The sequence below is a fragment of the Chrysochloris asiatica genome, unplaced genomic scaffold (genome assembly GCF_000296735.1).
Source record: "Chrysochloris asiatica unplaced genomic scaffold, ChrAsi1.0 scaffold00123, whole genome shotgun sequence".
Taxonomy (NCBI): Eukaryota; Metazoa; Chordata; class Mammalia; order Afrosoricida; family Chrysochloridae; genus Chrysochloris; species Chrysochloris asiatica.
This window is the reverse complement of record NW_006408641.1, coordinates 2,542,856-2,569,079: the sequence shown is the minus strand read 5'-3', so window position 1 is coordinate 2,569,079 and position 26,224 is coordinate 2,542,856. Positions and strand designations below refer to the sequence as shown.

The following is a 26,224-nucleotide window of genomic DNA, read 5'->3' as shown; positions in this document are numbered from 1 at the left end:
GCACAGGTAAATATCTTTCTGTTATTCTGTTTTCAGCCAAGACGTGATCCATATGATACCAGTAATGATAGCCCTATTTCCACAAGCTCTTATAAATTTGGCTTGATTTTCTGTTAATGTATTGCAGCAACCAGTTAGTTTTTAATTACCCTTGATAAAATTTTACTTTTGTGTGATATTAATGATACTGTTTGATAATTTCTGCTATCTGCATTCTTCCTTTGCAATGCTTACAAATATGAATCTCTTCAGTTGGCCAGGTGAATCACTTCCAAACTTCTTGGCATACATGAGTAAGCACCTCCTGCACTGCATCTGTTTGCTGAAACATTTCAATTGGTATTCTGGAAATTTCCAGAGTCCTGTTTTTCACCAGTGTCTTCAGTGCAGTTTGGATTTTTTCCTTCAGTATCATCAATTCTTGATCATATACTACATCCTGAAATGGTTGAACAGTAAATAAAATATAGGATCATATGCTACCTAGTTGGTTCTGACTCTTAGAGACCACATATAGGGTTTCTGAGGCAACAAATCTTTATAGGACCAGAAAGTCTCCTCTTTCTCCCACATGTTGTTGTTGTTAGGTGCCTTCAAGTCGGTACCCACTTACAGCGACCTTATGCACAACAGAATGAACCCCACTATTATTGCCACGCTTGAGCCCATTGATGCTGCCACTTTGCCAATCCATCTCGCTGGGGGTCTTCCTCTTTTCCTCTGACCCTCCACCTTATCAAACATGATATCCTTCTCCAGTGACTCCTCCTACATGTTGTTGTTGTTGTTAGGTGCCATCAAGTCAGTACCGACCCATAGCAATCTTATGCACAGCAGAATGAAACACTGGCCAATCCTGGGCCAACTTCACTACTGTTGCCACACTTGAGTCCATCGATGCTGCCATTTTGCTAATCCATCTCGCTGGGAGTCTTCCTGTTTTTCTCTGACCCTCCACCTTACCAAACATGATATCCTTCTCCAGCGACTGGTCCCTCCTGACAATATGTCCGAACATAGTGACTGGTAAATTTAAACTGCTGACCTTGCAATTAGCAGCCTAGCTGGTAATCCACTATGCTACCAGGGATCCTTAAAGAAAATATTGTTGTTGTTGATAAGTGTTGTTGATTCAGTTACAACTCATAACTACCTTATATAGGGTTTCCAAGGAGCAGCTGGTAGTAGGAACAAAATAAATATGAGCTATTATGTTATTTGAAGCCAAATATGAAGTTTAAATTTCCATTTACCTAGTCAAGAGTCCTAGTGTGGTGCTGTAGGGTAAGCACTGGACTGCTAACCACAAGGTTGGCACTTCAAACTTGCCAACTGCTTCTCAGAAACTGTATAGGGCTGCTGTGAGTGGAAACCAACTTGACAGTGTTTAACAAGGCAATATGATTTTTTTTTCCCCTCCAGGTTCTCAAAATCCAGTTATATAATATTGTCATTGCTATTAAGTGCTCTTGAGTTGGTTCAGATGCATAGTGTTCCGGTGTAAAGTTTCCAAGGAGTGACTGGTGGTTTGAACTGCTGACTTTATGGTTAGCAATCCAGGGCTTATACTACAGCACCATATCAGGACTCACAGATCATTAAAAATCATACATGATGTCCCAAAGGGATAGAGTTGGAGTATAATAATAATGAGACTCATTGAAAGCTAATGTGAACGGGGAGGCTGAGTTACCTGTTTTCTTGTCAGTTTTTTTCTATTCTCATCCACCAATCAGTAGAATTAATGGTATAACTAAAGATTCTGGCCATGCAAAGATAATCAAGTCATCATAAATTGTGTTGGAGCAAATAAAGCCTGCAACATAGGGTACCTAGTTTTGCAATCAAATTTCAAAACTGCCTGCCTGCATTGGAAAGTGTGTCAAGAATGAACTGAAGATGTGAAAATAGCAAATGTTTACTTGGGAAGAATTTATTAGCTTTCAGGAACACAGGATAAATCAAGTGTTTGGAGTCTTCTGCAAGAAAAGTGAGAATCTTCAAATAGCAGGTCTGTGTGAAGTACCCAATCCTGATTGACTAATGGAGTCCTGGTGTGGTTCTGTAGGATAAGCACTGATCTCAACTCAAGGTCAGTTTAAATTGCAAAGTCAGTGTTTCAAAATCACCAGACATTTCTGGGAAATCTTTTTCAGGGTCGCTGTAAGTCTGAACCAACTCGAGGGCACTTAACAACAACAACAACAAGACTAAGTCTCATCTTCCTCTTTTTTAAGGAGCATTCTGGTTAAACTTCCACCAAGACAGGGATTTGTTCTTTATTCTAGCAGTCAACATCTTCACTAAAACTATAATTCAAAAGCAAAAATTCTTCAATCTTTCTTTTTCATTGTCAGTCTTGCAAATGAATATGAGTCAATTGAAAATATCATGACTTTTGTCTGGCACCTTTTAGTCATCTTTGATTTTTTTAAATTTCTAAGAGGTCTTTTGTTGTAGATTTGCTCAATGCAATAAATTGCTTGATTTAGTTACTGCTTGTTCCATGTACATTTATTGTTGATCCAAGTAAAATGTTATCCTTGACATCTTCAATACTTTTTCCATTTAGCATGATGCTGCTTAGTGGTTCACTTGTGAGGTGTATTTTTGTTTTTGTTATTTTTGTTTCTGAGTTGTAATTAATGCTGGAGGATGTAGTCTTTTATTTTATCACTAAGTGCTTCAAATATTCTTCACTGTCAGCAAGCAAGGTTGTGTTATTTGCATGTCACAGGTTGTTAATGAGTTTTCCTCTAAATCAAATGCATTCTTCTACACATAGTCCAGCTTCTTAGATCATTTTTTTAGTATACAGATTGAATAAGTATGGTGAAAATACACAACCTCGATTCACACATTTTCCAAATTTAAACCACAGTTCTTTGAAATTTTCATTTCTTGCAATACTATTGCATAGTTGTTATAACTGCCATTGCCTTTTCCTCATCAATAAAACACTGGTTGTTGTTGTTAGGTGCCATCGAGTCAGTACCAACTCATGGCGACCTTATGCACAGCAGAACAAAACACTGCCTGATCCTAGGCCAATGTCACTATTGTTGCCACACTTGAGCCCATTGATACTGCCACTTTGCCAATCCATCTCGCTGGGGGTCTTCCTCTTTGTCTCTGACCCTCCACCTTACCAAACACGATATCCTTCTCCAGCAACTGGTCCATCCTGCCAGTAAAACACTGGTAATATATTTTATTTGTTCTTTGCATTCCACCAGGATCCAACTGACACAGGCAATAACATTCCTTTTCTACATTCTCTTGTGAATCATGCTAAATTTAAATATTATTTGAACAAAAATCCATATGTAATATTAATGATACTGTTTCTTAACTTCGTATTCTGTTAGATTCCTATCTTTGGAATAAGCATAGACATGGATCTCTTCCACTCCCTTGGCCAAGTAACTGTCTTCCAAATTTCTTAGCAGGGATGAGTGTGTTCATACAGCATTGTGTCTCTTTGTGAAAACATTTCAACTGATATTCTATAAATATCTTGAAACTTTTTTTATTGTCTGTTTGTTTTTTTTTTAATACTTTCAGTGTGTGCATCTTGAATGCCTTTCTTCAGTACAAAAAACTCTAGAACCTTCAACTTTTATTCTCCTATGAGTTGATAAATGGTATTATTTAAGTCAATGTTTTTCAAGCTTTGATGTCATTCAAATCACTTGGTGATCTTATTAACCTTTAAATTCGGATTCAGAAGGGACAGAATGGTATCTGAATGTTTGAAATTCTAACAAATGTTCATCTGATTTCTAATCTACCCATATACTGAGTCACAATTATTTAAGCTATTTTTAATTTGAAATTAAGTTCCTTGAAGCCAGAAGCATCTTAAATGAGAACACTTAATAGAGAGGGGCTTGTAAGTTGACTTAGAACTTGTAGTCCGAGTATGCAAGATGAACATTAGGATTCACCAGTTAAAAATGCATGGTTATGTTTACTGCTTTGAGATAATCAAAGTCTGAGTTCAAATTCTGGTTCTATCGTTCACATACTGATAGAGCCTGATGAACAAAATTATTTAAAATCTGAATCTTGATTTCTTCATCAAGGATCATTGCCAAATATATTGCATGGTTTATTTGAAGATTAAATAAAAATTAAAGGTAAAATGCCTAGCACAGCTTGAGGTACTTAGGAGGTACTGAAGTTCTTTTCTATGAAGCCAATCACTGATAAGGAATCAAGTATCCTCAAGACTTATAGACACCAACCGTAATTTGCATAGTTCACACAATGTGAGACCTGATAGAAAAGGGCAGCCTGTTGTCATCAGCCAGGTGGCATTCCTAATATTTCCTAGTATACTCAGTTTCAGTATCAAAGACCTGTGATGCTTGTAATGTTGTTGCTAAGTGTCATCCAGTCAGTTCCGACCCATAGCAACCCTATATAGGATTTCCAAGGAGTAGCTGGTGGGTTTGAACTGCTGACCTTGAAGCTCAGCACATTATCCTGCAGTACTACACCAGGACGCCATGCTTGTACTAGATGATCTTAAATGTATTTTGAAGCAAAAAAAAAAAATCAAAATTGACTACATTTACTTTTTAAGTGTGTCTGCCTTATTTTGTGAGGGAAGACACTTATGAATTTACAAGTTATTTCCCCTACTCTTAATGGAATATTGCCAAACAAAATAAGACTGTTGTCAACTGATCTGATCAGTGGTGATGGTAAGCACTCTTTCTTCGTTGTAGAAAATTGGGAGTTGATGTGATTTTCGTGAACGATTATTCTGCCTGTTGTGACTAAATATTACAAAATGCTTTCTGGATTAGTGGTTGTATATTTGAGTCTTTGTTCCTAAACACCCTTGTTGTTGTTATGTGCCCTGGAGTTGGTTCTGACTCATAGCGACCCTGGACAGGGTTTCTGAGGCTGCAAATCTTTACGGGAGCAGAAAGCCTCATCTTTCTCCCGTGGAGCAGCTGGTGTTTTGAACTGCTGACCCTGAGGTTCGCAGCCCTATTCATAACCACTATGCTACCAGAGCTCCTTCACTTTTATTTATTTATTTTGTATTTTTTGGAAGATTGGTCAGGTATTTATTTATTTATTGGCATTTATTTATTTATTTTGTAGTTTTGGAAGATTGATCAGGTTCCCATGTTTGCATGCTTTGGTTAACGCAGTGATTTTGCAGTAAATGGATGCTTCTTGACATATAGTATAATGCTAGAGACAGGAGTCTTACTAATGACTTCCCAGGGATATCATTCATGGACAGAAAGAACTCTATATTTTCAAGAAAAAACCAAAACCCAAAACCTCAAATCAAAAATTAAATAAACACCCCATATTTTAATATCTCATTTGTCCTTTTAACATTAGGGAACTCATGTATGTTCCAACACAGCTTCAGTGTCATATACTTTTTAGCATCCCCATCAAATGATTCTTAAAAGTATCTGGAACTATGTGTTTATATATTCAGAATCCTTTTTCAGATGGAGTGAACAGGCTTAATCATACATCCTCTTTAGGGGGCTTGTAGAGCAGAGAAGCTGAGAATGTGAACTTTTAAGTTGGATAGAGTTAGAATTTTTTATGTGGTACGATGGATTAATGTGCTGGATTGCAAAGTTGGTTTGAACTGCAAGGTTGGAGATTCAAGCTCACCAGCTACTCCTTGGAAACCCTGTGCAGGGACGCTATGAGCTGGAACCAATTCAAAGGCACTTAAGAACAACAAAATTTATGCAACCTTGAGCAAGTTACTTCTCTGAGACTCAATATCTATATCTGTAAAATGAGAATAATACTGTCTTTTTCAGGGTATGTGTGAAGATTGAATTTGATAATTCATTTAGTACATGTGTGCCCATAAATCTTAGGTAGAAATGCCTTATTCAAACCTGACTATGATTTCCTTATTCTCATTTTATTTTTTCTTATGATAATATTCATAGTGGTAAACACCATGGAAAAGAAGGGTTTCCCCTGAAAGCAGAACCTAAGTCAACAGTTGCTACAGATGTAGTTAATTTGGGGAAGTTATTCTGGAGAAGAGGTTTACAGAGTTTAGACGAGTTAAATGGGAAGAGTGAAAGAGAAGGGAATGCAGTTATGGGCAACTGGGGCCCATTGACTTCTCAAAGTCCAGTGTAGAATATACAGGAGAAGGAAAAAGGGGGCCGGACACTTGTTCCTGACTTCCAGTAATTAAGTTTCAATGAATGTTAACGTAGGTTACTGTATGCCAGTAACGAGTTGGTTGGTTCTAGAAGGTGGTTGGCATTGGAATCATTGAATCCTCAGAGCAAAAGTGAAATCTAGTGAAGCAGAGGGGTCAGATTATATTATGCAAAGCTAGTTACCACAGAATACAAATGTGTTCAGATGAGGTGTGAAAAGACAAATAAGTATATTATACATGATTATTCATAGACACCATGGACCTTCAGTTAACCTAAAGTTTTGAGAAATTGGTTCCCATGTACTTTTGTTTAAATACTCACCATTTGAAGGACAATGGCTTAGATAACTCTCTGTAAGGAAAGACCTATGTAGGAAAAGACACAGCATTCAAATAGACCCACAACTGGTATGTGTGAGGCCTCAGTGATGACTTCTATTCAAAATATCCACACCAAACAGCAGACATATTCTTAGAGAGAACTTAAAGTTGTGTTTTGAGGAGCTTCCCTTCCTCTAGTCCTGTCAGGAAACTCAAAACATTAAGTATAATTTCTCAGTCTCTGACTCCTGGTGTGGCGCTGTAGAATCAGCACTGGACTGAGACCCACAAGGTCAGAAGTTCAAACCCACCAACTTCTCCTCAGAAACCCTATACAGGGTTGCTATGAGTCAAAATCAACTCAGTGGCACTTAACACAACACACACACAACCCTATATAGGAGTGTTATGAGTTAGAACCAACTTGACAGCACGTAACAACAAGAACTATACTAGGATATTCCTTCATGGAAGCAATTGAAGTGAAAAATAATACTTTCCCTTTCAAGAATACTTTTAAAAAGTTCATCTCTGTGGATCGTTTAAAGTTGATTATTTTATTGAAAACATTTTTTGGCTTAACTTTAAAAGAAAAACAAATGCATGTCAAGCTTGCTACCAGGTTACCAGGGAACTCTTTGTTTTTGTTAGCTCTGAGTGAGTCTCTGACTCACAAGTACTCACAAGTATATCAAAGGCTGTCCCATCCTGAGCCATCTCCATGTTTGGTTGCTAATCAGACATTATGAATCATAAGTTTTTCATTGGCTGATTTTTTGAAGGGTATTCCCAGGCCTTTATCCTAGTCCATTTTAGTCTCGAACCTGTGTTAAAACCTGCTCAGCATCATTGCAACATGCAAACCTCCACTGACAGACGGGTGGTGTCTGACCATGAGGTGCATTGTCTGGGAATGGAACCATGCATGGATTCTACCATTACCTAGGGAACTCTGGAAATGCATGTTTGCATGTGAAGAAATGGAGATATAACCAAGGATAAGTGTATAAAGGAAATAATTCTATTTCATGATTCCTTTCATATTTGGTGACTACTTGTTGGTAAACATTCCCTTTCTCAAAATTGCCTGATTATGAAAACTCAAAGACTCATGGGCATGAAAATTTTTCTTCTTCTGACTATACAATATGTCTTGATTTGAGTCATGTGTAGTCTTTAAGGTCAAAGTGGGCTCCAGACAAACGTAAGTCACATTAGAAATTGTATTAAATTAACTGAAAAATAGATAAACACTGGTGATGATAATAAAACAAAAGAAATAATGAACAGGAAGAAGTAAATCCTTTTTTAAAATGTTACTCAAATAGACATCCAATAAAACCACATTTTTCAGACAGCATAATTATTGTATCATAAAAAAATCTAGTGGCTCAAGTTTAAAATATTGATTAAAAAGCTTCAGTTGGACACCAAATCAAACTAAAAAGAAATTTCCATCTTAATAAAATAGGCAAAATTTTCCAAGTAAATGTTACAACTTGTTTTGTTTTAAAAAAATGTTTACCATTTGTGAAAAAGATCTGAAATGGTTTGTCAAAAGAGAGAAAGTTACCACTTCAAACTGAACCAAAAGGGGCAGTGAAGCTACAACTGCAAAGTGTCTAGGAGACATGTTGACTACCCAATATGATACTCATGTTTCTAAACCTTCAGGTTTGTTTGTTGGTCCTTCCATAAAACGGGTGCATGATAAACAAATTCTGAAAAGTTTCGAGGTCCCTCTTGTTGTTCTGACATCATGGTAATCTAGCCTTTCCTACAACCACAAAAACATGATTTACTCTCTAGGTTTATTTGAACGTCAAAGGGTAATTACACACTTTTGGATATCTTCTGGAAGATCTCTTAATTGAAGCAAGAAGAGCCTCTTGGACTTAAGTCATCAAAGTTAATATTCTCATGATTTACATTGACTTCATACAGTCAGGTTTATTTTTCACTTTCAAGTTACTCACTACTGCAAGTCAACATAGTACAGGAATTGATGTATTTTTGCCTTCTATTCAAAATAAACAGCAAATGCTGCTATTTGAAATTTTTTTGGCCAATGGATAAAAATTACTCATTTCTTATTCTCACCAGAAGAATGTAAATTAAACAGTAACAGATGCATTGGATAGGCATGAATACTAAATAAAAACTGTCAAATGAAATAATCAAATTCTTTGCTTTTTCAATAAAAATGAGAATTGATTCTGCATTGACAGAGAGAAGTTAAAAGACTATTTTTAAAAAAGCCTTCTCCACTAAAAGAGCAAAATAGCACTCAGTGGCATTGTATTGTTAACAAAATTTCTTTATCAGAAACTATAATTTAATATTTAAGTATCTAATTTACATGTGACAAGGTATCATATCCAAAAAAATTAAATTGCAACTAGAAAACTATTAACCACTAAAAACAATACCAAACACAACCCAAGCATTTATAGGAAAGCAATAGCTAGAATTCGAATTGAAAAAATGTGTCGTCATAATTTGGCTCATTTAACAAAGCATCCATTATAGTCTGTAAAAGAGCATCGCATCTAATTCATCAAAATTGTATCCTTTGCACATGAATAACATGTAAAGAGTTTTAGAGACTGCATATGCACACCTGTGTGTATATATATTGTGAGGCAAACACTTGTGTGCTAATTTAAAGATATTGTATCTATTTTCTGACCAGTGACTGAACTTCAGAAGGTGCTGAAATCCGTATTTCTACATGTCCTTGGACCCATTTAATAATGCCTTTTTTAAAACAGAAATTACATAAAATACTCTGTGTTTTTATTAACTGAACATTTTCATAAGCATAATAATAGACAATGAAAGAATTGCACTTATTGTAAAGGGTACAGTAAAGTGTTAGACTGCAGCTCAACCATCAGAGGTCAGGGACCATTATTGTCTTGATAAGTTGTGCATCATATGCAAAGATAATGATGGCTCTAGAAATTAAAAGGAGAGCAACTACTTATAGAACAAACTATAGAACAGGGGAATAACAAAAGAAAACATGCAGTGTTTTCTACTTTAATGCAAAACTAATCTCTCCCAGGGAACCAACCCTTTGACCTTTTGTCTACAAAGAAAGAGATTCTGCACCCTTGGTAATACAGTAGACTTGGACCTCTGTATTCAAATTCTAATTTATTGTCTCTGAGGAGTGTGCTGTTCCCGTGTCATCTCCTTAAGCTGCCCTTGAAATTCTCAAGCATCTGCAATATTACAGTCTCTTGGTTAGGTTTCATTGAGCCTCAATATATTCACTTCAGTACAATATAAATAGGGTCTATTATTCATCTTCTTCTGGTTCTTGTGGTAACACAGGTATTTCTTCCTTTAAACAATCTCTGAAGAATCTAAGGATTGTGCTGTAGAGGTGATACTTGCTCTTTTCAGATAGGTTATGACCTTCATCTGGGTAGACCTAAGATGTGGATGGGAAAAGAAATTACAAGTTACCAAGACAGCTCTTCTACTTTCCTTTAGTGTTCATTCTTTTAGCCCCAATGACAGGAACTGTAGGAAAAGGTATCTAACAAAACTTTCACCTAATTCATAGTCAAGATTTGATTAACCACAGATTTTTTTTTTCTTTAATTTGTTCTGTTGTTTAAATTTAAGGTAAAACTCATTGGCGAAAATAAATAGGTAAACAAAGGCTTTTCTCTGTTCGTATCCTTTCCAAGATAAATGGCATTACTGATTTGTTATTAAAGTACAAATAGGATTACATAAACTCTCAGTTGAAACTGGAGTCCTGGTGCAGCATTGTAGGATAAACACTGGACAGCAAGGTCAGTTTGAACTGCAAGGTCGACAGTTAAAATCCACCAGCTGCTCCTCAGAAACCCTATACAAGATTGCTCTGAGTTGGAACTGAATCTGGGGCAATTAACATCAGTGAAAACATTTTAAATGATCCTTAATTGGTCTTTGGATAAAATCCCATACTCTTTAACACAGTGTCTGGCCCTTCACATATTAATCTCTATATTTTCATCTTTTGTTGCCTAATCCTGGTACTTTGTACATTAGATATGTAAGTTCTTCTAGATGTTGAGGAAATATACTTAATGTTTTTCATTTCCAGGACTCCTTCCACCCCTCCTCCCAGACTGTAAGCTCCCACTGTATAAAGCAAACCCTTCAACTCATCTTCTGGAATCCTGGTGTGGCACTGTGCATTAATGCGCTAGACTGCAAAGTTGGTTTGAACCACAAGGTGTGCCATTCTAGCTAACCAGCCACTCCTCCGAAGCCCTATATAGGCTTGCTATGAGTCTTAACTGACTTGACAGCACTTAATAACAATTGACCCATCTGAAAATAGTGGTCACTCATTGTATCAGAAAGTTCTTGACAAATATTTACAAATGTGGTTGAATGTAAATGATGTTTGATGTTTGATCATTTCTTATAATATTTTTCTGAAACACCTTTTCTGACCTTCTAAGATAAGTTTGATGAAAAGATAGAAAAGATAAGAGAAGTCACAAGGCAAGAAATAAAAATATATTCATTATAATAATATGGTTACTATTTTGAGAAGACATTTTCAAAAGAGTTCATACAATCTACTTGTACTACACTAACTGATCCACATTCTCAAAACAATTAGGAAGAAAGAACACAGTCTCTGATATTTCAAAAACATGATGAAAAATAACACCATCAGTGGGGGTAGGTGGAGTAGTGTAGAGGTTAAGACAGAGGGGGATGACAGTTAACACAATGGGCAGTGGAAGAGGTGGTCCTAAAGCATGGAGATCAGATGTCGCTGTCGGCTAAAACATTTTCCTTAATCAACTGAGAGGATCTGATTTTAAATATCTGTTTTATAAACTCACTAAAGTTGAATGTCTGACTCAAGTTCAAAGAAAGAGACTTATGCTATAAAGATGCAAGTCACTACAGAGCTTAGCCCTTCTTCTTCTTGATCAAGGGGCTATTGCCGAGAGACCCAAGCATGCTCCTTGCAACCAAAAGACCAAAGTAGAAAGATACATTCTTCTGAGAAACTACTTACCTGCATTGTATAATTCAATCCAGCTTTTATTAGGTGTTTGATTAATTCTGCAGAATGTTGGAAATGAACTTTTGCTGCAAGAAATTAAGTTATGATATTTGAATGAAATAAATTTACTAGGACCAGATTTTCTTTTTTTTAATATACCATTGCTTTCAAAAACATTGACTGTTTTATTTTACATATGCTATGTGAAGGATATCATGTTCGGTAAGGTGCAGGCAGAGAAAAAGAGGAAGACCCCCAATGAGATGGAATGGCCAAGGGGCAGCATTGATGGAATCAAGTGTGGCAACAGTAATGAGGTTGGCCTAGGATCAGGCAGTGTTTCGTTCTGCTGTGCATAAGATCGCTATGAGTCGGTACCAACTCAATGGCACCTAACGACAACGACAACAACACATTTAAAATAATGGTATCCAGGGTTAACTAGAAAGTCAATGGCCAGGATGCTGATTAAAATGTTGATCTGCACCTTATAAATAAAAATTAAAACAGGAACTACCAGTAAACTTCTACTTACTATTTAGGATGATATTTGTTGCTGTTGTTGTTAGGGGCTGTCGAGTCAGTACTGACTCGTAACAACCCTGTACACAACAGAACAAACCACTGCCCAGTCCTGGGCCAACCTCACAATTGTTGCCATGCTTGAGCCCATTGATGCTGCCACTTTGCCAACCCATCTCGCTGGTGGTCTTCTTCTTTTTCTCTGGCCCTCCGCATATTTGGTAAGGTGAACGATGATATTTAGATTTACTTTATTGGGTTGTTGTTCTTGTTGCTGTTAAGTGTTGTCAAGTTGATTCTGACTCACAGAGATCGTGTACAGGATTTCCAAGGAGTGGCTTGGTGGGTTTGATCAGCTGACCTTGTGGTACATCATAGGGTTTCCAAGATTGTAAATCTTTACAGCAGCAGACTACACATTTTTCTTCCACAGTAGCTGGTATGTTCAAACCACTGACCATTCGGTTAGCAGCTGTGTGCTTAAACTACCATGCCATGAGGCGCCCTCTATACTGGTATCAGTAACTAAAGTAAGACTGTCCCTATAGCATTCATTTGTAATGTGTTCCTTCCTAGACATGGCTATTATAAGTCTAATTGTCTGAGTGAAATGATTTGCTGGCAATTTTTAAAGGTAATATTAATAAGGATAGCATTACAGTTCATCAAGAACCTATAATCCCACAAGCCCATAACATAGTGTTTGTACATGTGTGTGTACATGCATTCGTGTGCCTGTGTGAAAACATACATGCTTCCAGTAAAAGTAGTCTGAATCTCCCTTTGCATTCTGTCAGGAGGTGAGGGAGCACTAAAACTCTTACTGAGTAAGTCAGATAGGAATGACATGGTTTGCTTTAATAGCTACAGCATATTGACAGAGACATTTGAAATACCCTTAATATATGCTTTAGGGTGATGTCTAAATGTAGTTTAACCTTAAATATAATTTATTTGTTCAGAGTAGAGTGAATAAAAGTTTCAGTATCTGGATTCAAATCCCTTTTTCAATATTACTGTGATTTTTAGCAAGTTACGTAAATTCAACACATTTTTATTTTCCAATCTGTTAAGTAAGAAAAGTAAAAATTCTGACTATATAAAATTTATGTGAGGAACAAATAATATATTATTAACCACTTTTAGCCCATCTTCCTAACAAGTAGTCAGAATTTACGCATCACTGCTTATTACTATTTAGGTTACCTTGGATGGTATAAACTGTTATGCATACAACTACTAACCAAAAGGTTTGCAGTTTGAGCCCACCTGGAGGCACCTTGAGGAAAGGTCTGGCAGTCTGCTTCTGGAAGGTAACAGCTCTGAAAACGTTAAGGTTTGCCATCCTACTCTGCAATGCAGGGCATCACCAGGAATTGACTTGATGATACGTAGCTTGTTTTCATGACTATTCACACGAATGCATGAATGTAAGGTCTTAATATGTTAAAACTAAGTTCTCCTATCCTGGTGTGGCACTATAAGATAAGCACTCAACTGCAAGATCAGAGGTTCACACTCACCAGCCCTGAAATGCTATATAGAGTCCCTACGAGTCAGAACTGACTCAACAACACTTAACAACAACAACTGTCCTTCAAAGTTTCTGCTCATTTTTATTATTTTTCACTAAGAAAATAATTGGTAAAGTATCTAAATCCTATATTATAAAATCATTTCATTTTTTATTTTTAAATTTTCAGAAAATTAGCAAAGATAGCAAGCAAAGTTCCCATGTATCCCTCAGCCGATCTCCACGATTTTTTATGTTTTCTTTTGGTACATTAAGGGTCCTGGTATGGCATTGTAGGATAAACACTAGACTGCTTACCTCAAGATAACTGGTTAAAAACCAGCCACTCTTAGAAAACCCTTTAATCAGGGTCTCTATGAGTCACAAGGAGCTCTGGTAGCATAGTGGTTATGAATCAGGCTGCTAACCACAAGGTCGGCAGTTCAAAACTACCAGCTATTCTGTGGGAGAAAGATGAGGCTTTCTGCTCCCGTAAAGATTTACAGCCTCGGTAACCCTGTCCAGGGTCACTATGAGTCAGAACTGACTCCACGGCACATAACCACCAACCACCACCAAGAGTCAGAGTCCACTCAATAGCCCTTAACAACAACATGCAGGTTACCAAAGTACATTTGCCATGTGCCTTTAAAGTGGTCTGCGTTTCTCAGATTGTCCTTATTTTGATGACTTTTGACTGTTTTGATGATTACGGTCAGTTATTTTGTAGGAAGTTCAGTTTGGTTTTGTCGGATGTGTTTCTCAAGGTTAGACTTTTGGGAGGAAGACCACTGAGATAAAGTGCTATTCTCATTCTATCATATCAAAGGGTACTTGTGGTCAACATGACTCATCACTGTTCCTGTTAGCCTGGATCAACTGTCTGAAAGAGTGTACATTTGGTTTCTTTGTGTAAACTTTCTAATTACTCACTTTCCATACAGTATTCCTTTAGGAGAAATTTAGTAAGTGCAGCCCAAACTCAAGGGTAGGAAAGAGAGAGAAACACTGGCTCCTTGGAGGGAAATATCTAGATAAAACATTTGAATTATTCTGTTAAGGGAAAGTTAGTTACCTTTTATCCCACATTTATTTATTCAATCATTTATTTATAACAATATGCATGTAGGGTATAATCTCAATATTGCCTGACATGGTTGAGACTAACTTCTGGAAATAGTTATATAATAATTTTGATAATGGGAATGTCTTAGCAATTTTTTGTCTGTAAAGTAAGCTAAATATATTAAGGTAGGGCAGTGTGATTCAGTGAAAACAAGTTTCAAATGTACGAAATATTGATTCAAGACTATGACTCCCTTGCTTACTTGCCAGGTTGTTGTTGTTACTGTGTACCGTTGAATTGGTACCAACTCAGAGAGAGCCTGAATAGGGTATCGAAGGAACAGCTTCTGAGTTTGAACTACCCACCTTGCAGTCTAATGCTTATCCTACAGCACCACACCAGATGGCCTTGGGTAAATCACTTTTTCTTCTTGCCTTGAAGTTTACTTTTCTTATCTATGAATGGGGCTATAAATATTTTGCATCCTATTGTAAGGTACCACCTAAGATAATAAAAATATGATTTGAGTCCTAAAACTTTGGGTTAATATAAAATAATAGTATTTATAATTGTGCTGCTGGATAATGCAAGGTCGGTTTGAATCATAAGATTGCTGGTTCAAATTCACCAATAGCTTCTCAGAAACCGTAGACAGGGTCACTGTAAGTTGGACCCAACTCAAAGACACTTGACAACAACAACACCAATCACATGCATTTCCAATGTGTAAAATGATAAATAAAATGGGTAGCATTATAAAAATGGCTTTTTAAAAGAACTGTATTTTAATCCATTGAAGTGAGTTGTCTTATCAGAATTTCACCTTACTATTGATATATTTTTGCTCTACTATTATCTTCCAGACAAGTGGCCACTTGATCTGTTCAGAATGATAGGACAGCTCCTGCCCACATGTGACTGTTTAAATTAAAGTAATTAAATTAAAAACATTGAAAAATTCAGTTCCTCACTCACACTAGCTACTTTTCAAGTGTTCAAGAATCACAAGTGACCAGTACAGATATAAATCACTGAAATTTTTTTCAGGTTCATTTAACCTCTTCTCAGTATTGAGATTCCTTCCTCCTACTATCTGAGGTCTGCATCTGTTCCTTTGTGCCACTGTATTCTATTTTCTTGCTGAGAAGGTTTATAAGACCTCATTTAAGCAAATCTTTCGTTATTTCCCACTGTACAATATCAAATTATATCAAACAGAAGCACAAGATGGAATACTTACTGTCAGCCGTCCCATGAATTACCAGTATATTTTCTTCTCTTAAACCATGAATATTATGTAGCACACTGGATGCCTGTAAAGGAAAGTACAAATACATACATACATACATATATATATATATATATATATATATATATATATATATATATATATATATATATGGAGAGAGAGAGATCTATGTAATTTGACTAGTTTTTTTAGAACAAAAATATTCTTCTTTATTCATTATTTTAAAATTCTGTACCTGATAAGTGCTTTCTTCCTTAGATGGCATACCCAGGTATCTTTCAGAGAATGCTGAAGCTGTTATCCAAGAAAACAAAAAGTTTAGAATAAACTAAAAACCACCTTGTGGAATTTCATGATTTATTCTTCATAGATAATGTTAATTTCCATGTCCCAGTAAAATCATTTTAATAAAGTAGTTCATAAAGTACTAAAAACGATCATAATTTAATAACCTTTTGAGTTAAATGAAAACAAAAACTCACATTTTCACAATAATGATAGGCAAGCTCAATTGTGCTCATCTGCATTGAGATTTTCTGTTCCACAAGTCAAGACAGTGAATTAGGTCATTCTGGATAAAAAAACTCACCATACAGCTTCATGTCTGTGATGGGTGCCACTATAGATCCACATTTAAAAAGCTTTTCATCTGATTTTAAGATCATTGATGCAATATAGCCACCATACCCCTGACAAAATAAAAGTTTATAACAATGACTAATTATCACTGTTTGGCAGTCGACATATCAGAATGTTTTATAATGACAAATTTAAGAAATTATATACTAAAATCACTTTGTACCAGTGAAAAATTTGAGGAGTGTATTATATAGGCAATTGATTTCACAAGTAATAGCCTGATATAAAATATAAATTAATTGTGTATCAACAAATGTCCGATGTTTAATTTTGGTTCCATACTATAAGTCAGGTAAAAACCCCAATAATTTTAAGTTTGGAAAATAAAGCCTTTATTGAATTTTATATCATTTTCCGTAAACTAAAAATGCATACACATACATAAAAATGAAATATTTAATAGTGAAGGTTAAGTAGAATTAGAAAAAGAATATAAATTTAAAATACTTCATTATGAATATGCCTTTTGCTTTCAATTCCAGAGAACTAAACATGGAAGGAAATGGGATGTAATGAATAATATTGCTAGTTAGGTGAATTCAATCACTGTTTTGCTTTAATGCTTGAAATCTGAAGGCTTTTTGCCTGCGAATGACTCCAGGCAGGCAGAGCTAATTCCATCTAGTGTCTAGGTTTAAGTGTTCAGATAACAGTTTTTCTCAAGTACCTCATGTACCTCTGACGGCTGAACTGCTGGAGTTTCCAAACAACATGAAAGTTGTTTGTTGAAAGTGGGTGTTTGGGTCATTTCCTCTAGCAGCACAGAAAGTACAGGACTTCGTAGCAGTTTTCCTGAGCATATCCCTTAATGTTCGCTACATCTGTAAAATTTCCTTTCTGCACTAATCCCCTTCCCGTTTCCGTAGGGATGGCAGGAGTAAGTGACCCATTGCTGCTGCTAGTCATGCGTGATTGTAGGAGGAGATTCCTTTATTCTCTGTGCCCTATCCCCACCTGGAGATAGAACTTCGGAAATTGTTCATGTTGTCATATCATAGATTTCTGTCACATAGATCATCTGTTTGTTTTGACTTGTTTTCACTCCTGTTTCAGACTTGATGAAGAGAGTTGGGAATATTTATAAAGAGCCCTGATAGTTTAGTGGATTATGAGCTGGACTGTTAAACCAAAAAATCATCAATTTAAATCTACCAGTAGCTCTATAGGAAAAAGACGAGGCTTTCTATTTCCCTAGAGATTTACAGCCTGAGAATTCGGAACTGATTCCACAGCACGCCACCAGCAGAATATTTATATATGCAAAGATGGGCTATTTTTTCTCCCCTGCTGTTATTATTCAGTGTTGGCAGTTGGCTCTGACTCAAAGCAACCCCCTATAGGGTTTCCAAGGTCCAGTACTTATCCTACAAAGCCACAGTAAGACTACTCTTGAACAGTTTAAAGTTCATTTTTAATATTGTTTTGCATTATTTTTGAGCAAATATAATAATAAATTCCTAAAACTAAGTCAGCTGTGTCCATTATCTTTTAAAACCCACAATCTGAATTAAAAAGTTTCAGAGATTTCAGCAATTATAGCAATGCTGGGCTAAGAATGATCTATTGTAGTATACTAATAAATATATTATATATATATATATATATAATTTTTTAGTAGTACTCTGGGAAATCTTTTTTATCCTGCTGCATATCAGGATTCTCTGTAAGATGGTATTAAAAACTATTAAAACACAGCCATTAGTACCAGAAATTAGAATGCAGTTCTTCATAATGAAATCTACTTTTCAAAAATTTCCAGATGAGTCAAGCAAGATGGCAGATTAGGAAGATTCACTGAGCAGACTCTCTGCAATAAAGATAAGGGAGAGCAAGTGAAATAGACACAGATGGTGGTCCTGGGACACTGAGCTTAGAAAATAGGTCTGAGAGGTGGATTGAGTGCTGATTGGCAGAAGAAGCTGAACAGGAGCACTGAGAGAGAACAAAAACAGACGAGCTGTCACCTGGCATGGAGCGGCTTGGCCATTTTGGGCTTTTGCAAGTGACTACTGATACAGCGGCCTATGTCACATGGGAGACAAAGAGGATGCAGTCCTCCCTTGTTCTCTTGCCCTCCTGGTAGGTGGGACATGATCAGTCCCGCCATCACAAACACAGTGGCCAGTGGAACCTCCTCCTATATGGCCTCTGCCTGGGGTCCTTCTGGAAAGGCACTGAACTAGGGTATACAAACAGCGAACTGAGAACTGTGTTCATACTTCCAGTCTTTAGCACATCCATCAGGAGAACACACCTACATGCAATCATCAATTAAATATCAACACAAAGATGTCTTGGACAAAATAGACAATTTCAGACAGATGTAAATGTTCCACTAAGCACTGCTTTATTTCAGTAAGCAACAAGCATTCCTGACTTAAGTAGAGATGTTTCCTATTATAAAAATCTCAGTAGACTTTACAACATACAAAACAAGGGAAAGCTTACACTTAATATACTCTACTTCTTACTCCTACCAAGCCCCACCCACCTCCCCACACCCCAATTTAAATCCAGATAAATCTTAGGTTATTCAAGACTTTGTTCCTGTTGTTTGGTGCCATTGAGTTGGTTCCAATTTATAGCGACCCTGTATAGGGTTTCTGAGGAGCGGCTGGTGAGTTTGAACCATCAACCTTGTAGTTCAAACCAACTTTGAGGTCGAGTGCTTATCTTATGGTGCCAAACACAAGACTTAATAGAACAAAAATTTCGAAATGACAAACATAGAATTTCATTTATGCTTATTTGGAGCATCATTTTAAAATTCTACATGAAAATTTACAATGCAGTCACAAATTATTGAAGAGGTGTGGAGAACATGTGGGATTTTACTACTGGAATATTTAGCCGTTGGTTCCGACCCATAGTGACCCTGTATAGGGTTTCCAGGAGTGGCTGGTGAGCTTCAACTGCCAACCTTGCAATTCAAACCAACCTTGAAGTTCAGCACGTTAACCCAAAGTGCCACTCATAAACTAAGGAGTCCTGGTGGTGCAAAGGGCTAAGCACTTGGCTGCTAACAGAAAGTTTGGTGATTTGAACTTGTGGCTTAATGCGCCAGACTGCAATGCTGTTTGAACTGCAAGGTCGGCAGTTCAAGCTTACCAGCTGCTCCTTGGAAACCCTACACAGGGTCACTGTGGGTCAGAACCGACTCAACGGCATTTAACAACAACAGCAGTAGCTCTGCAGTAGAAAGACTTGGAAATCTGCTTCCCTAAAGATTACAGTAAAAAAAACTTATGGTCACATAGGATCATTATGAGTCGGAATCAACTCCCTAGCACACAATAACCTCATAAATTCCTGCAATACTTCCCCAATCATTAGAAACTGAGATAAATAAAATTGCCATTTATAGAAGTAAGTCATAGCAAAGTGGTTTTGCCCAGTCACATTGTGAGAGATAAAGTGTTAAGTCAGCAACATTTGGAAGCAGTGGTCTTAAAAACCTTAACACACGTATAGAGTGTGGAAGATGCAAAGCACATGCAAAACACCCAATTAGTTACTGTAAAACAAAAGTAGTGCTTTTCAAGGCTAGAAGTGTCAGTGGCCTGCACTGGACATAGAAGCATGGTACTTCATCCAGGAGCCTTCAAACAGTTCCCATAGCATCCCACATCACAGTTTACTTAACTCTGGTCCTCATTCCACAACGGTCAATAGCACTTTCAGGTGAATATGATCTGACCTTTTATATAATTTGACTATGTTGAGGAAATATTCTAATAAACAAAACAACTATATACATGTAATATAAATCAACAAATCATCATTATATGTGGTAGTTTGTTGTCTTAAATCCCAGTTTTACTGTTAGTTTGATTAGCTCCAGGAAACAAGAAGAATGATGTTTTCAAAAGGAGGGACAGATACTTGTGATTGTTGTTGTGAAGTACCGTTGAGTCAGTTCTGACCCATAGCAACCCCGTATAGGGTTTCCAAGGAGCAGCTGGTGAGCTTGAACCACCAACCTTGCAGTTCAAATGGCTTTGCAGTCTGGCGCATTAACTCACAGAGCCACGCCAGGACATATACTAGAGCCATGCTTTTTAACTTGAAAGTGCATTCACATCTCTCAGGAATCTTGGCAAAATGCAGATTCTGAGTCAATCATCTTGAGTGGAGTCTAAGAGTTTGCATTTTTGACAGGTTCCCAGGGGATGCTTATGCTATTCGTCCATATTTTAAATAGCAATTTCTTATGTCATAATAACATAGTTAAGCCAATCAGAAAAGCTTTCCTAGCTCCAGCCAGCCTTCCCTACACTAACGAAAATGTGGTACAAACCTACAATGGAACATATTCTGCTATGAAGAAAAATACAACAAGGATAAACTTTGAAAACATTGTGCTGCACATCATAGGTCAGACACAAAAAGATAAAAATTGTACGATCTCACTTACTTAACTGGATTGTAAACCACAAGGTCAGCAGTTCAAATCCACCAGCTGCTTCTCAGAAACCTTACATAGGTTTGCTATCAGTCAGAGCCGACTCAATGGCATTTCACAACAGCAAGGACATGGTAGCTCTAAAGGATAAGCACTGAACTATGAACCACAAGATCGGCAGTCAAGCGCACAGGAGAAAGCTGAGGCTTTCTGCTCCTGCAAAAATGTATAACCTCGGAAACCCTGTACTGGTTCGCTATTAGTCAGAACTGACTCAAAGGCATTAAACAACATAAAATACCTAGAGTGGCCAAATGTGAGATTAGAGTTTAATACTGGTTACCAGGGACCAGAGGGCAGGAAAGGAAGGAATCATTGTTTAGGTAGCATTGACGTTTTTGGTATGATGGCAAATTTGGCAATTGATAGAGTCACACAACATAATTGATATAATTTGTTTTAATGACATGTACAAGTGAAAAATGTAGGACTGCAAATGTTGTGTTCTCTACATTTTTAAAACAGTTAAGTAATATGAATCCATACCATGAAAATTTATTCAGAATCCACTGGACTGAATATCTGATGGAGCTCATGATGTGATTCTAAAGTGAAGTCAGAGTTACGAAGACTGCTTCAGTTCAAGGAGTTATATTTTACTTTTTTTTAATATGAAAATTTTAGATTTAATGAAACTAAATAGTCTCTAAGACTTAATGATAGTGAAAGCCTTTGGAAAAAAAATCTGTCTATAGCATTTAAAAATCAAATCCAAATGCTGCTTTAATTTGATTTATTTCATAGAAATAACTTCTATTTTTAAAAAGAAAATCAACAGAGGTATAATTAGAATAAATTACATTTTAATTGCTCACTTTCATTTCTCCCGTTTTATATTTATTCACTTGAATACAGAAGTAAATCAGGAAAGACTTCTTAGAAAATATATTCTAGAAGAGGAATAGAATCAGACTAAAAATGTTAGCTTGATGTAAAGATAGTAATTAATTTTTTCAAACTAACACTTATCTATAAGATTGATTTTTTAAAAAATGAAGGTCATCATATTCATTTTGAAGTCAATTAGTGGATATTACTTATTTGACTTAGATTAAAACATTCAGAATATTTGGTGTAGGCTGCTCTGTCATCCAGTTAAAAGATTTTCTGTTCCAAGTTATTAGATTTTCCCATTAATTACAAATGTTTTGTCATTTCTGTTTGCTAGTTATCTTAACATTAATTAAATATCTCATTACTTAATTTTTTCACTTAGTGCACCTAAAGGACTCCTTGTGTGGCACTGTGGGTAAATGCACTGCAAAGTCAGTTTGAACTGCAATTAAGGCAGTTCAAGCTCACTAGTCACTCCTCAGAAACCCTATATGGGGTCACTATGGGTTGGAACCGACTCGACAGCACTTCATAATAACAACAACAACAACAAAGGATCTTAAAGGGGTGTAGTGGCTCTAAAGGATAAGCACTGGATTTCTAACCACAAGGTCGACCATTTGAACCCACCAGCTGCTTCACAGGAGACAGATGAAACTCTCTGGCCCCACAATGATTTACAGTCTCCAAAACTCTGTACAGGGTTGCTATGAGTCAGACCTGTTCTACGGCACTAAACAACGACAACAAAAGAGGATAGGAAAGCTTCCTGGAATTATATATATGTATGTGTCTGTATACATATAACTGGTTTTCTTTGCACGCATATGCATATTATCCTACTACACCTATATATATATATATACTCACACACACATATATATATATCGTAGCGTAGTGGTTAGGGATCAGACTGCTAACCGCAAGGTCAGCAGTTCGAAACTACTAGCTTTTCCGCGGGAGAAAGATGAGGCTTTCTGCTTCCTTAATGATTTACAGCCTCGGAAATTCTGTACAGGTTCGCACTATGAGTTGGAACCGACTCCATGGCACACAGCCACCACCATATATGGATAAAGAGAGAGAGACTTCTGGTATGGTGCTGTGGACAGCTGGGCAGCTAACCATAAGATTGGTGGTTCAAACTCTCCAGTCACTCTTTGGAAACTGTATGCAAGGTTGCTATGACTTGGAACAAATTCAATAGTAGTTAACATCAACAATTAAATAGAGAGAGAGACCCATCGTAGTATAGTGGATTACGAGATGTGCCGCTAACTACAAGGTAAACAGCTCATCTCTACCTGTTGCTCCAGGGAAGAGCGGTCACACTTTCTGCTTTCATAAAAATTTACAGCCTCAGAAACCCTATACAGGGTGCCTATGAGTTGGAACTGACTCACTGACCCACAACCACCCTATATATATAATTCACCCAAATATAAGAAGCTGAATTAAATAGACAGAAGCATTTATGAAAGTGGGAAATGGGTGCTGAATGTCATTTTATTGAAAATTTGACATTTCATGGGTCCCATGGATTTTGGTGTGGTGCTTTGGATCAGCAATGGACTGTGAACCACAAGGTTATCAGTTCAAACCCACCAGCTGCTCCTTGGAAACCATACAGTGTTGCTGTAAGTCAGAACCGACTCGACAGCACTTAACAACAACAACAACACTTTTATATAATCTTCAAGCAAATTTTTGAGCTACTCTTCAAATCAGTTCATAAACATAGCCAAACGGTATATTAACAGTCAATAAAATAAGTTCTGCCTTCAGCCTTAGACTTGCATAAATCTTACTGGACCTCATTACTTTTAATATACAACAAATCAATATTATAACTAAAATAATTTGTTATACTTCATTATTTCATATTAAAGCTGTCAATTTTTTGAGGCTAAATATATTATAATTCTTTAATCCAGTCCTGATTTGTTTTCTTTCTTTTCAGCTAACTAACCAAAAATCCAAACTCACTGCTATCAAGTAAACTCTGACTCACGTTGTTGTTAAGTGCCATCTAGTCATTCTGCCTCATAGCGACCCTGTAGTCCAATGCTTATCCTACATCTTATATAGAGACACACAGACCTTTAGATAAGCAGACCAGTGCTTCACCCACAGTGACACAAGTTTTAAATCCCAGAAGTGGCTCAGATTTGTCTCAAATTCTGAGAGTCTCTATTTCGCTGGATAAAACACAGAACTATAAATGATGAATTGTCATTGTTGTTGTTGTTGTTGTTAAGTGCCATCGAGTCGGGTCCGACCCATAGCGACCCTGTACAGGGTTTCCGAGGGTGTAAATCTTTACGGGAGTAGAAAGCCTCATCTTTCTCCCGCGGAGCGACTGGTAGTTTCGAACCGCTGACCTTAAGGTTCGCAGCCCGATTCGTAACCACTACGCTACCAGAGCTCCTTTGATGAATTGTCATTAGGTGCCTTTAATTCAGTTCTGACTCATAGTGACCTTATGTACAATAGAATGAAACACTGCCCAGTCATGTACCATCCTCAGAATTGTTCTGCTCTTGTCATTTTTGTTGCCACTATATCAATCTGTCTCATCTGAGGTTTTCCCTCTTTTTTGTGATCAAGCATGGTGCTCTTCCGGAAAACATGTCCAAAGTAAAGGGATAAAATCATGCCGTTGTTATGATCCACACATTTGAATGCCTTTGCATAGTCAATGAAGCACAGGTAAGTATCTTTCTGGTATTTTCTACTTTCAACCAAGATCCATCTGATGACATCAACAATGAAATCCCTCAGTTCACATAACCTCTTCTGAATCCATCTTTAATTTCTGGCAGCTCCTTTTTGATGCACTGCTGCAACTTCTTTTAAAATTATCTTCAGCAAAAGTTTGCTCATACATGATAATGATATTGCTAGTTGATTTCCTCATTTCTTGGGTCAGCTATATTTGGAATGAGCACAGATCTGAATCTCTTACAATCAACTATCTTCCATATTTCTTGCCATAAATGAGTGAGCACCTTCAGTGCTGTATCAGTTTATTGAACTATTACAATTTGTATTCTGTCAATTTTTGAAGCCTTGTTTTTCTGACAATGCCTTCAGTGCAGCTTGGACTTGTACCTTCTACACTGCCTCTTGAAATGGCTGAACACCAACCAATTCTGTTGGTACAATAACTCTGTGTTTTCCATCTTCTTCTAATGTTTTCTGCATCATTCTTGCCCCTAGAATTCTTCTTTATTGCAACTTGAGGCCTGAATTGATTTTGTAGTTCTTTCAGTTGAAAAATGCTGACAGTTTTCTTCCTTTTTGGTTTTCTGACTCCAAGTCTTTGCATATTTCATTATAATACTTTACTTTGTCTTCTTGAATTGCCCCTTTGAAATTTTCTGTTCAACTCTTTCACTTCATCATTTCTTTCTGTTATTTTTGTTTCTCTACATTCAAGATGAAGTTTCAGAGTTTCTTGTGATATCCATTTTTTGGTCTTTTCTTTCTTTTCAGTGACATTTTGCTATCTTCATTTCTGATGCTTATAATGTCATCCAACAAGTCTTCTGGTGTTCAGCTGTTAATATTTAATGCATTACATGTGTTCTTGAGATGTCGCTAAACTCAGTTTAGATATACCCAAGGTCATTTTGGCTCTCATGGATTTGTTTTAATTTTCTTCAGCTTCTGCCTAAATTTGCAGTTGATGGTATGTTACACAGTTAGCTCCTTGCCTTGTTTTGGCTGATGATACTGAGCATTTCTATCATCTCTTTCCATAGATGTAGTCAATTTAATTCTTATGGATTCCATTTGGTGATGCTCGCATGTATACTTACCATTTATGTTGTTTAAAAAGGTATTTGTAATGAATAAGTCATTGTGCTTGCAAAATCTTATCACGCAATCTCTAGCATTGTTTGTATTACCAGTGCAATACTTTTCAACTACTTATTCTCTCTTTGTGTTCAGCTTTCATGTTTCAATAATCAACAATTATAATTGGATCTTGAGTTCATATTTGATCGATGTCAGACTGAAAAAATCGGTGTAATTCTTCAATTTCATCATCACTGCCTTTAGTGGTTAGTGCATAAATTGGAATGATTGTGGTATTAACTGGTTTTCCTTGTATAATAATAAACTGAAAAATAAATTCAGGCCTCAAGTTACACATGCACATTATCCTATCACAGACAGAATTGCACTTCAAGATAGATGATGAAATGTTGTTTGTGATTATGATTGTGCCATCAGTTCTTATTCCTAGCATAGTAAACAATATGACTATTAAAATCAAAATGGCCAATACATGTCTACTTCTGCTCACAAGTGCCTAGGATATTGATCTTTTTGCATTCCATTTCACTTTTTATAATTCCCAATTTTCTTAGATTTATATTTCATACATCCCATGGGCTGCCAAAAGAACCAA

The 26,224-nt window shown here is 36.6% G+C and overlaps 1 protein-coding gene across 2 annotated transcripts in view; it reads right to left on the bottom strand.

Moving 5' to 3' along the window:
• Nucleotides 1–7,779: 7,779 nt before the first annotated feature.
• Nucleotides 7,780–26,224, bottom strand: part of DPP10 (dipeptidyl-peptidase 10 (non-functional)) — a 1,131,029-nt gene continuing 1,112,584 nt past the window's right edge. For both annotated transcript variants that reach the window (XM_006868717.1, XM_006868718.1), the window contains exons 22-26: nt 16,462–16,561; nt 16,108–16,166; nt 15,864–15,936; nt 11,535–11,608; nt 7,780–9,932 (exon numbers count right to left, since the gene is read on the bottom strand). In XM_006868717.1, coding sequence (XP_006868779.1) covers nt 9,798–9,932; nt 11,535–11,608; nt 15,864–15,936; nt 16,108–16,166; nt 16,462–16,561 — 441 coding nt within the window. In that variant the 3' untranslated portion in view covers nt 7,780–9,797. The remainder of the gene's footprint in view (nt 9,933–11,534; nt 11,609–15,863; nt 15,937–16,107; nt 16,167–16,461; nt 16,562–26,224) is intronic.